The 12,751-nt window shown below is 32.7% G+C and overlaps 1 protein-coding gene across 4 annotated transcripts in view; it reads right to left on the bottom strand.

Annotated features, from left to right (window-relative positions):
• Nucleotides 1–12,751, bottom strand: part of LOC100366720 (G protein-coupled receptor kinase 3-like) — a 151,350-nt gene that overhangs the window by 6,258 nt on the left and 132,341 nt on the right. For 2 of the 4 annotated variants that reach the window (XM_085491369.1, XM_085491368.1), the window contains exons 13-18: nt 11,422–11,522; nt 8,885–8,951; nt 8,178–8,273; nt 5,444–5,606; nt 4,492–4,628; nt 443–577 (exon numbers count right to left, since the gene is read on the bottom strand). In XM_085491369.1, coding sequence (XP_085347495.1) covers nt 443–577; nt 4,492–4,628; nt 5,444–5,606; nt 8,178–8,273; nt 8,885–8,951; nt 11,422–11,522 — 699 coding nt within the window. Of the gene's footprint in view, nt 1–442; nt 578–650; nt 762–4,491; nt 4,629–5,443; nt 5,607–8,177; nt 8,274–8,884; nt 8,952–11,421; nt 11,523–12,751 lie in introns of all 4 variants that reach the window. The other 2 variants (XM_085491371.1, XM_085491370.1) reach the window with 1 other exon arrangement.

Raw genomic sequence — 12,751 nt, 5'->3', positions numbered from 1 at the left:
AGAAAATATTTTTTTTTTTTAGTGGGCATTCATCCTGGAAATTATTCAAATTTTTAAGTATAACTTGTTTCTATCGTTTCTGCTCATGTTCAAAATAAAAGACTTTTGTGTTCATTGTCATAGACTGAATAAATAGGTGTATCTCATTAATCATGCAAATAGGATCCTACAACAGGTTGTAACAATTTCAATAAATTTCATCAAGAAATCCTATAAAATTCAAGCAACTTTTTAAAATGTTATGCATATGTAATGAAAAAATATAGCAGATGAAAATTAAGATTTATGTAAAATTTCACATAAGTTGTTAGTTCAGCTTGATGTTAGTACTATTAGCATAGCTAAAGCATGAACAAAGCAATGCATTTTTGGAAATAATTTTATTTTTGTCAAACTGCAAACCATTATTGTCAAATGACAACCATGCAAACACAACTCATACCTCTGGTCGAAGTACTACTTGACCTCGTTTATTTTTGGTTGCATGCTCAACTCGAATCTTTATGCAATTTTTATGCTCTCGTATCGGGATTTCTTCAATACCAGTTACCTTATCCATTGTCAAAATACTGGTACTCTGTGAGGGGTAAGAGATATATGGTTATACACGTTTTCTTTTATCTACTTATTGTGCATGTTAAGTGTCTCACCTCTGTCCTAAGCACAAATTGTTTCCCTCCTTTCACCTTTAACTGAATGCATTTGAAGCTTTTTATCGTGGTCTCATCCACGGACATCACTTGCTCCATTGTTAAAATATTCTGTAGTGAGGAAGAGAAAGCGATGAGAAGAGATGAACATGATATTAACCCTTTCACAACCACTTCATTTCCAGCAAATATGCTGGTGCAAATGTTCAATAATTTTCTTTGAATAGAAAGTATTTTTTTTAGTCAAATACACAACACGTCATAATAGATTTTTGTCATAAATTTCAAATTTTTGAGGAATTTTTGAGCAATTTTTATGGAAAAAAAGGAGACTTCAAAATCCTCAAAAGTCTACAATGGTGGTGAAAGGTTCAATGGTGACATTAACAAATCCCTCATGAAATGAAATTTACAAACATGTACACACACTCTAGAGGGCGCTTCGCTGATTCCTGGCGTCCATTGTGAATGGCAAATAAGTAACAAGTAATCGCCATATTGTTCCACTGGGCCAGAATTTCGTCTCTGGATTCATGTTACTAAGTGACTGCTTAGACTTGATATTTGAGATAGTTCTTGCATTACTCGCTATTTATAGGCAGTAGGGGGTAACAAATGAAATTGTTTTTTTTTTTATATTTGTGAAACTGTTGCGAGAAAAACATGAACATAAACCAAGTCAGGTAACCAAGGGAAATAGAACAAAAAATGAAAACGTGGTGGACCAATGAGAATGCCGGAACCATTACTATTTACCAGCCTCTTGTGGCTTGGTGCACCATGACATTTGAGGCGGGAACCAGCCAACATACTGCCTCCAGAAAGTGCTGTCACAAGTTCACATACTGCCTCTAGAGGGTGCTGTCACAAGTTCACATACTGCCTCTAGAGGGTGCTGTCTCGGTTGACCTACCGGTACTACCTCTAGAGGTCAATGTCTCATATTCATCATATTTGAGAAGTTGTTGTCTCAAGTTCACCTACTGCCTCAAGGGTGATGTCTTGCATCCACAATTAGCTCCATAGAGCACTGTCTTGCACACACAAGTTGTTCTCAAGGGCACTGCCTTTAAACATGTAGTTAATGTAACACTAAATCATCTACTGTATTGGCTCTATTACTAGTGCATACGTAGATTTTTTCTATGGTCAAATAAGTAATATTTTATTGATTTAGTACACAGCCAATTCAATTTTTTTTGCAATTGCATATGTGCTTCTATTAGAGACATGCTTCTAATAGAGGTAATACAGTACATCAAACTAAAGCTAAAGGATGGTGATGTGAAGATGGACCCCAAAAGGTTAATTATTCATTGGGTTTTGGTTTTAGTTTGGCTTATTTCGCTGACTAGAAAATGCGCCAAATTAAAACCCAGTGAATATGTAAAATATAGCATAGAACACATTATCTGAATGATAAAACCGTGAATTTAAAACCCACTGAATATGCCTGAAATGGTAAATCAGTGAAATTTAAATCCAGTGAAAATTAGTCATTTTACAGTATCACATCTCATTCAAAGAAGAGGTTTAATTTACATTTTGAATGGTTGCCATGGAAACAACCCATATTGACTTAAAAGAGAAACTAACATAATAAATAGGTTAGAAGTTCAATTATGTATTTAAATTTGCAGAAAGTTTATTTTAGTTACTTGTTGGGAGGGGGGGGTATGGCGAAACACAAATACCATGGCAAAAACAGGGTGTTTATTAGGTCAATGCACACCATGACAAGTATTTACCGATAGTTATGAGATGACTGTTAAGGTTGAGATTCTAGTACTTTTGTATTATTACATAATAATAATGATAACATTTTCTTTAGCGATGTGCACTGCATGATATACATGATCATATACATGATATGAAAAAATAAAAAAAAATAAAAGTTTTCAAAGTTTAAAAATAACTATTGAAGGACAATCAGCAATGCTCGCATCTGATTCATGTACGTATCATAGTGAACTACAGGGTTGCTTTCAACCACTTATTCAGTAGATCAATCATGCATCTACACAGCTCACCAAACAGAAAATCTATGTTTTGAATTCAGTGTGTTGCAACTCCAAAAAATGTTTAAATAGTGAGGGAAAAGTTGTACTTTCCACTTGAATCATGTGACAACACTCCCGTTTTGAAAAACTTTTCCCTTAACCGTAAAATCTGTATTAGACGCCGCATCCCTAATAGAAGTCACACCCATTATTTTTGAATAAATGAGAACCAAAAATTCATCATCTCTTGTATGTGTAGATGCTCTAATAGAAGCTGTATCCCCTCAGTTGCATTGTACCATTTTAATAGAAGCAGTGGTTTTAAATACATATTTCACAGTACTATTAAAATGGCATTGCTGAGAAGAAAAAAAACTAGTGAGCAGGGACTGTTTGAAACAAAGAAAACAATACTTTCTGTAAATGCTGACAAAGCATGTTGACTAAGCATGTTGACTAAGCATGTTGACTAAGCATGCTGACTAAGCATGCTGACAAAGCATGCTGACAAAGCATGCTGACAAAGCATGCTGACAAAGCATGCTGACTAAGCATGCTGACTAAGCATGCTGACTAAGCATGCTGACTAAGCATGCTGATTAAGCATGTTGACTAAGCATGTTGACAAGGCATGTTGACTAAGCATGTTGACAAGGCATGTTGACTAAGCATGTTGACTAAGCATGTTGACTAAGCATGCTGACTAAGCATGTTGACTAAGCATGTTGACAAGGCATGTTGACTAAGCATGTTGACAAGGCATGTTGACTAAGCATGTTGACTAAGCATGTTGACTAAGCATGTTGACTAAGCATGTCGAGCGAAAACTGTCCGCTATCAAAGCAAACTGTTAGAACAATAGAGACAAGCTCAAAAGAAATACTACTAAAATTGTCATTCAATTTGAATAGATTGTCAAACTGTCCAAAAAATGCACTTAACAAATTATAAGTTTTACAAGTGATAATGTGACTAGATTCAACAAGATTCCAGCAAGGAAGCCACAGCTTTTAGCTGCAACTGAAATGAAGATTAACCCACATAAATTATGAAGACACAAAAAATATCTGTATTTAAAATGTACTAGTACTCAAGATAAAATTTAAATTTTTAGACATTTCACAAACTTGAAATATAATTTAGTGAATTTCCAGGGCAATTAAAAATGGGATGTTATTTTCCATAATACATTGCATATATGTGCAATAAAATGCTCAGTAGTTTTATTCTGCCAAGCTCACACATATAAAAACAAAAGTTGAAATTTTTGAATAAATTGCAGCAAATTCAAGCAAATACCATGAATGAGCATAGTCACCACACAACACAGGCAAGGTAATAACATGAAAAAAAAAAAACTGTGGCAAAATTAGCATACAAGACACACACTATAATATTTTTTTATTCAGAGTTATTTATGCAATAGTTCTACTGTCAACACTACATCGTTTCACTATTTTGTGTGTAGAAACAAGCAATATTTTATGTGAGGTTGACGTAAGCAGACACTCGTGAGTACCACCAGAGTAGTATCAATACAAAACTTACAAGTTTACTGACGTCAACCTTGATTACTTATAAATATATTGCCTTTAGGTTTCGATCACACTTCAACACTGAATGACTTATTCAGGGTGAATTTGGGAAAGTTGACGTTGGTATTAAAAGATTTAAGATAGTGAGTATCATCAATACCGAGATTATGAGATACAAACACATATTTCAGTAGTTTACATGTAAAAGTCTTTTTGATGTAAATGTAAAAAATATATTTATTATGTACATCAATGATCACAAGTGTCAAATTAATGATTAGAGAATGATTCTTGTAAAAAACTTACCCCCTTTTCTCCTTCTCCTTGCCATTCCAACCGATTTGGAAAAAGATAGAAATACCTCTTTTGCCATGCAGTCAAGAATGGACCTCCTAATTTTAGCATTTGCCCATGCATAATACAATCTTTACCCAATGCATATTCTGAAAAAAATCACAAAACACAAACAAACACATTTTATTCTTAACTTTCAGATTGTTCATATTTAAGATTATTTAAATGTTGGACACATTATGTTTAGTCTAGTTTCAGCAATGCGACAGCAATCTTTGCACGACTGAGGTTGAAACAAGATAACACATTTTTGTAAACAGCGCCACCTAAAGTCAATTAGATGAAGTACTTTGTTTTTCGAAATAAGTGTGTTTTCTAATCTTGACACAGGGCATTTGGTGGCACTGAAACTAATTTATAAATTAATTAATTTATTAACTATTTTAATAATTTTGTAGGGATCCTGAATCAAAATGTAATCCCCAAAATTCAAATTGACTCAGCTTGTTGACACTGGGGAGGTCTTCAAAAAAAATATAAAATTGCACAAAAGCACAAACAAAAATTCTGTAGCCCCTAATTTACTATGTACAATGTACAATGTTAATTTTATTTTACAATATTACAAATTCTCCAGAATATAGTAAGATGTTTTTCAAAGATCATTATATAAATATATGATTTTCTGTTGCATTAATTACGTGCCAATGAAATAGCATAACTAGCTGTATAACAGCAGATTTTTGTGCACCAGTGGAATGTCACATTGGCTTAGAGGCTGCACTAATTAACATTATAATAAACAAACTAACAATCCATATACATGTATAACACTGCTGAATTTCAAGTTCATCTCCAAGATAATTTCCTGGTGCTATGGGTAAACACCTGGTCACCAGTTGAAACAAAGGACCTACAAAAACAAAATTTGTTAAAAAACAAACAATGAAGCATAAAGACTTGCCTCCCTCGTCAGGTTGCATGTTTTTCTTTGACTTCTTTTTAGCTTCAGCAGTGTCTGTAGCATGATTAATGGCTTCATACACAGTCTCCGCAATTTCTTGTTGCCATCTTTCAGATATCACCAGTGGGAAATTTTTGTAAAGTTCTTGATCAGCCTCTGTAAGCTGAAAAAATAATTTGTATTGTTTACTTCTTAAATGATTCTCAGGTGTAGATTCTATGGGTGACAACTTTGTCATTCTTTACAACATGATCGGAGGAAAACAAATTAATGGCTAATGTCATGACAGAAACTAGATCTAATTCTGCTACTTTTTTTTTCTACAAAAGGGTGGATGGATATACTCTGCGAAGTGGTAATGCAACATAGTTTAAAACCACAGATGCCAAGCATGATCCTAATACAGGGGTTTTTATGGAAAAAAAATGCATAAGCTGCGCCACCAAGTGGATAATTCTAAAGTTAAAAGGAGCATTCTATGGCTTCCTTGGGGCAAAAATTACGATTAGACAGGTCACAGTTGTAGACTGGGGCCACGTGTGATCCCTGATCAATCAAAATTTTATGGTTGCGAGAGGATCTGCTACCCTGCTACTATGGCCATGGCCTGAGGGCGTTGCACATCTGTTCCCTTGTTTAAAAAAAATCCTTGCTAATAGACATTTGAGGGCACTGTAAACAGCAGATCCATAGGGTAACCAAAGACAGCTTAGAATGAACTGTGTGCTTCAGAGTATTGGAGACATATTAAAAAAATCAATTCAAAATTTACTTTTCAAACAAGAAGCTTAGCAACTAATTTTGTCTGCTATTTGAGATGCACAATGTGAAAACAATGTTATCCACATTGTTGAAGTTTATAATACTTACAAGAACAGAAATATGATTTTACATCTGTGGATTTCAGTCTAAGTTTATTCTAGAGCACCTCTACCACAAGTTTAATTTAAATCTGATTTTTTGAGATATCAGAAATTGGCTCATAATAATTAAATAATCAATATGCAAGTTTTAGATCATTAAACTACATGTAATCATGTCTGTTAATTACCCTGGAGCATCTATGAACCAATTTTCAATAAAATCAGGTCTTTAGCACTTCATATACCAATTCTCATTGAAAATGCAATAATTGGTTTTTAAGTATTAGGTAGAAATTAGGTAATTATTATGCAAATGGACAAATCTGACAGAGGTCTCCCCAAATTATCTGTATACCAAGTATCAAAGCTGGTAGTTTTCAAGAAGAAGTCAAAAACTGTTAGCAATTGTTGGTGAACGGACAATGACACACAATCATTTAATGAACAGCTCCAACTCAGCAGAGCTAACAAATAGCATATATTAATTGCATGCAAATATGACAGGAAATGAATTTTTGTTCAACACAAATTGAATTTACAGCTGAACATTTGTTGTGTACATGTGCTTACCATACAATGCACATATTCATTTTGTAGGTCATTTTAGTTTATTATTAAATAGAACTAAGAAATATGAAAACAATCAGCCAAAAAGCAGCTGATGTCTCTAAGGCCAGACTTTTATTATACTTGTTTCGCGAACCCGCCGAATGAACAGGAGGTGAAAATTAAATAAAAAATAAAATTTTATTTCAGCATAATTTCTCGTGCAAAGACTTGTAAGCGCAAAGAAATGCTAAAAAAATATTATTTTTATCTTCATTTTTTTTACCGCCCGCCGCATAACAAATCCAAGTCGCATTTTCGTGGGAGTATCATGATCAAAGTACCGAAGTCTCGCGCAGATGAGAAACAATGTTATACATGGAATAAAATTTTATTTCATTTCTTCTCTTGATCAATGATCTCACTTACAATTCTTTGAGAATCACACAAATCTAATGAGGGAAAAAATTATTTTTTTTTTTCCCCCTCCTCAAAAAAATTGTCTTATAAAAACTTGAGAAACAAGGAATAAAAAAATTCTGGCCTAACAATCTTCCTGTAATAAATAAAACTGTGTTACATACATGTATGCTTTGTGGTATAACCGACATGAACATTAATGATTTAACAAACTCAGGGTAATATATCATGTTAGGTGGCCTATACATCTATTGATAATATCAAGACCATGCAACATCACACATGCTCAATGTAATATGATTCACTTTTATGGCAGTCAAAATTCAGAATTATTATTAAAAAAAAATTGAATTAGTAGAAATTATTTCTTTCACAAAAACTATAAACTTACTGGTGAAGTATGGTCAGAAACCATATGATTACAAAGAAATTGCAGTACAATAAGGAACAATACGATTACAAATGAAATAGATAGTATGCTGTCAAAGCAGGTAAATAATTCAGTTCACAATTGTTGTATCTACTTGACACAACTCTCAATGTACCTATGAGTAGGAGTATAAACTGACACATGTAATGAATTACAACAACACACCAGCTGTGCCCACAATGGAAATGTGCTTTCAACAGTCAAAAAAATAAAATAAAAACATTAATTACTGATTCAATACTACTCAAGCACAAAAAAAAACGTTACTATAAAAAGTGAATGACTTCCCAGTTATTTAACAAGACATACAAATGCAGTACGTGATGACTCTGCCTGGATTGCTAATTCAGGGTTACGACCTTTTTCCCTATGCTGGCGGTTTTATCCTTAGCTATCAGAAACACTTGCAATGTGGAGATTATCTGCCATGATTTTAAGATGAATACTAGTGCAGTTAGGATGATTTTATCTTTACCTTTATACCCTTTGTATCCTCCTCATCAAATGAACCAATATCAAAGGCATCAGCAGCATTCACTTCCCCTCGGGGAGGGATCAATGGTGGAGGATACTACAAAATTAAAAATAACAACTCATTTAAGTCGTTTAGAATTCTAATTATTATAAAAATTCACTTTTTGATAAACTGTTTTTTTTTCTTTTTCTGGTAAATATCCATGTGTGAATAGATCAAAGGTCAAAGTTTATTGATGATAAACCAATAATGTTTTGAATGTCAAAAGTTTTAAAATATATAACCAAATATATTAAGGAGTATAAAATCAGTTTACTACAAACATTGACAACTTTTATAACTGTTTTCAAAATCTGCTAATTCCCAATATTGAAATTTTGCCATAGAATGAGAACACAGAATTTAATATTGTCACAACTGCATATTCATGATTAAAAATTGGATTATGATTATAAATAAACTAAAAAAAAAACATGTTTCTTTGATGAAACAATGAAATACACAAGTACCACTTAGTATTTTGGTTGGAACATTTGCATGTTTTTTAGTGTTTTTTTCTGTTTCCAACATCAAAAGAAAAGCAACATTTTTAGAATATGATAAATCTTAATTCAGTTTGATTTACAACATGCATCATCAAACAAGATTATTAAAAAATAATAACTTTTTTTAAAAAACCGTATTGGATCTTTTATTAGATGGCCTACCTTTTGTAAGTGTACTTGTTGCCAGTCAATACCTTTGAAAAATGGATGTTCTTTTACTTCACTTGCCCTAATATAAAAGATCAGATTAAGACCTTAAACAATTAAACAATTAAATAACAAATTGATTAAAACCCAGCTTTGATGTGATAAAACATAGCAAAATGATTAAAACCTTGCCCTAATGTGATAAAACATAGCAAAACGATTAAAATCCAGCTTTGATGTGATAAAACATAGCAAAACAATTAAAACCTTGCCATAATGTGATAAAACATAGCAAAACCTTGCCCTAATGTGATAAAACATAGCAAAACAATTAAAACCCAGCTTTGATGTGATAAAACATAGCAAAACAATTAAAACCCAGCTTTGATGTGATAAAACATAGCAAAACGATTAAAACCTCGCCCTAATGTGATAAAACATAGCAAAACGATTAAAACCTTGCCCTAGTGTGATAAAACATAGCAAAACGATTTAAACCCAGCTTTGATGTGATAAAACATAGCAAAACAATTAAAACCTCGCCCTAATGTGATAAAACATAGCAAAACAATTGAAACCTTGTCCTGACGTTATAAAACATAGCAAAACAATTAAAACCTTGTCCTAATGTTATAAAACATAGCAAAACAATAGAAACCTTGCCCTAATGTGATAAAACATAGCAAAACAATTGAAACCTTGCCCTGACGTTATAAAACATAGCAAAACAATTGAAACCTCGCCCTTATCTGATAAACATAGCAAAACAATTAAAACCTTACCCTAATGTGATAAAACATCGCAAAACAATTGAAACCTTGCCCTTATCTGATAAACATAGCAAAACAATTAAAACCTTGCCCTTATCTGATAAACATAGCAAAACAATTAAAACCTTGCCCTTATCTGATAAAACATAGCAAAACAATTAAAACCTTACCCTAATGTGATAAAACATCGCAAAACAATTGAAATCTTGCCCTAATGTGATAAAACATCGCAAAACAATTGAAACCTTGCCCTTATCTGATAAACATAGCAAAATGATTAAAACATTGCCCTATAATAAAACATAGCAAAACAATTGAAACCTTGCCCTAATGTGATAAAACATAGCAAAACAATTAAAACCTTGCCCTTATCTGATAAACATAGCAAAACAATTAAAACCTTGCCCTTATCTGATAAACATAGCAAAACAATTAAAACCTTGCCCTTATCTGATAAACATAGCAAAACAATTAAAACATTGCCCTTATTTGATAAACATAGCAAATTAAAACCTTACCCTAATGTGATAAAACATCGCAAAACAATTGAAACCTTGCCCTAATGTGATAAAACATCGCAAAACAATTGAAACCTTGCCCTTATCTGATAAACATAGCAAAATGATTAAAACATTGCCCTATGATAAAACATAGCAAAACAACTAAAACCTTGCCCTTATCTGATAAACATAGCAAAACAATTAAACCATGCCTGATGATAAAACATAGCAAAACAATTAAAACCTTGCCCGATGATAAAACATAGCAAAACAATTAAAACCTTGCCCTTATCTGATAAACAGCAAAACAATTGAAACCTTGCCCTAATGTGATAAAACATAGCAAAACAATTAAAACCTTGCCCTTATCTGATAAACATAGCAAAATGATTAAACCATGCCCGATGTTATAAAACATAGCAAAATGATTAAAACATTGCATTTATCTGATAAACATAGCAAAATGATTAAAACCTTGCCCTATAATAAAACATAGCAAAACAATTGAAACCTTGCCATGTGATAAAACATAGCAAAACAATTAAAACCTTGCCCTAATGTGATAAATTATTTGTTTTGCTGTTTTTATAACGTCAGGGCAAGGTTTTAATTGTTTTGCTATGTTTTATCAGATAAGGGCAAGGTTTTAATTGTTTTGCTATGTTTTATCACATTAAGGCAAGGTTTTAATTGTTTTGCTATGTTTTTAATTGTTTTGCTGTTTTATAACATCAGGACAAGGTTTTAATTGTTTTGCTATGTTTTATAACGTCAGGGCAAGGTTTCAATTGTTTTGCTATGTTTTATCACATTAGGGCAAGGTTTTAATTGTTTTGCTATGTTTTTAATTGTTTTGCTGTGTTTTATCACATTAGGGTAAGGTTTTAATTGTTTTGCTATGTTTTATCACATTAGGGCAAGGTTTTAATTGTTTTGCTATGTTTTTAAATGTTTCGCTATGTTTTATCACATTAGGGTAAGGTTTTAATTGTTTTGCTATGTTTTATCAGATAAGGGCAAGGTTTTAATTGTTTTGCTATGTTTTATCACATTAGGGCAAGGTTTTAATTGTTTTGCTATGTTTTTAATTGTTTTGCTATGTTTTATCACATTAGGGCAAGGTTTCAATTGTTTTGCTATGTTTTATAACGTCAGGGCAAGGTTTGCCCTAATGTGATAAACATAGCAAAATGATTAAAACCTTGCACAAATATGACAATACACACAGAAACATATGGCATACTTTATGAAACATTTAGAAAACATGAACATTTACACTTACCCCCTTCCCCGACAACCCAGTCTTTCAGGTACATCCCTTCTAAGCAACCCTTCTAACAAACCCCTCATTTCTTGCGACATAGAGTCAGGAAATTCTACATCCTATAAAGCAAAAGAAGTTCATAAGAGAGAACATGATTGAAATTGTCGCCAGCTTATTATCCAGTAATGATCACAGCAAAATAAAAAAAGTATATGTTAGGAAGCAGAATGAGTTTATGCAGCGATTATCATTGAACAAGATTCCACAAAGAAAACTAATAATAATCTCAGGTAAGTCATTGTAACAGTAAGCTAACGAATAGCCTTGAATCTATGTGATGTTATCCTCGATATAGCCACTTCACCCGATGCCTAGGTACGGTGCTAGTATATTTCATTTCTGAAATGTCATGCACACTATGGCATACCATAAATATCTCATAAAATAAAAGTATTGATTCCAAGCTGCACATAATCACATGATCTCAGATGATTTCAATCAAATCTCTATGGCCAATAACTGGCATGAGATATTACTAGCATCGTACCTAGGCATTAGTGGAGCAGCATATAGTGAGTGGACTATGATCGAGATTCCAGTGTAGCTGATAATATTCATCAATGTTTCTCCCAGCAAACATAACTAGAGCAGTAGATAACTTGGGTAAAAAGTATTGTCTGCAACTGGAGTCAACAAAAGCCAAACACCGTAATGTTTGAAGGTAATAATCATCAGTGACAGAGTTGGTTAGCCAATAGGACAGCGTCAGGTCTGTGTTTTCCAATTCCATATTCTTCAAAGATTAATTTTTATGAATTATTTCATATTCTTCATACAAATTTGCCATAAGGTCACTGATGACATTCTTGATAAAGGTCTTTCATCCACTTGATTTCATTCAGATACAGAAACCATTGCGAAGGCAGTGTTTGGTATGACCAACAGACTTGTGTGAAATGTATCATGATGAGAGAGTTGTGTTATAACATAAAAGTACTCTCTCGAGTCATCCAACTGGGTTTATAGATCCATTCAAAAAATGTACAATAGATCTGAGCGGGGTCAGCCACATGCTGTTATAACTAAAAATTTAGTCTTTAGTCACAGAGTGTTCAGAATACAACAGCCACAGACAACATCTGCAATACATATGGTGACCAGGGAGCCTACTTTGTGTCAATTACAAAATTAAAATTAAAATTGTGTTAATTACAAACATTAAAAATAATTTGATATTAAATTACTTTCAGGTTGATTGATAATTTAGTGGATACAAATTTGTTATCGTCTAAACTATTTTATATCAAATTAAAAAGCTGACGAACTGGAATTTCTGTATCAGAAGCCA

Source organism: Saccoglossus kowalevskii, chromosome 16 (assembly GCF_978046115.1).
Source record: "Saccoglossus kowalevskii chromosome 16, keSacKowa6.1, whole genome shotgun sequence".
In the NCBI taxonomy this organism is placed as follows: domain Eukaryota; kingdom Metazoa; phylum Hemichordata; class Enteropneusta; family Harrimaniidae; genus Saccoglossus; species Saccoglossus kowalevskii.
The sequence above is the reverse complement of the archived record's forward strand: the minus strand, read 5'-3'. Positions and strand labels throughout refer to the sequence as shown.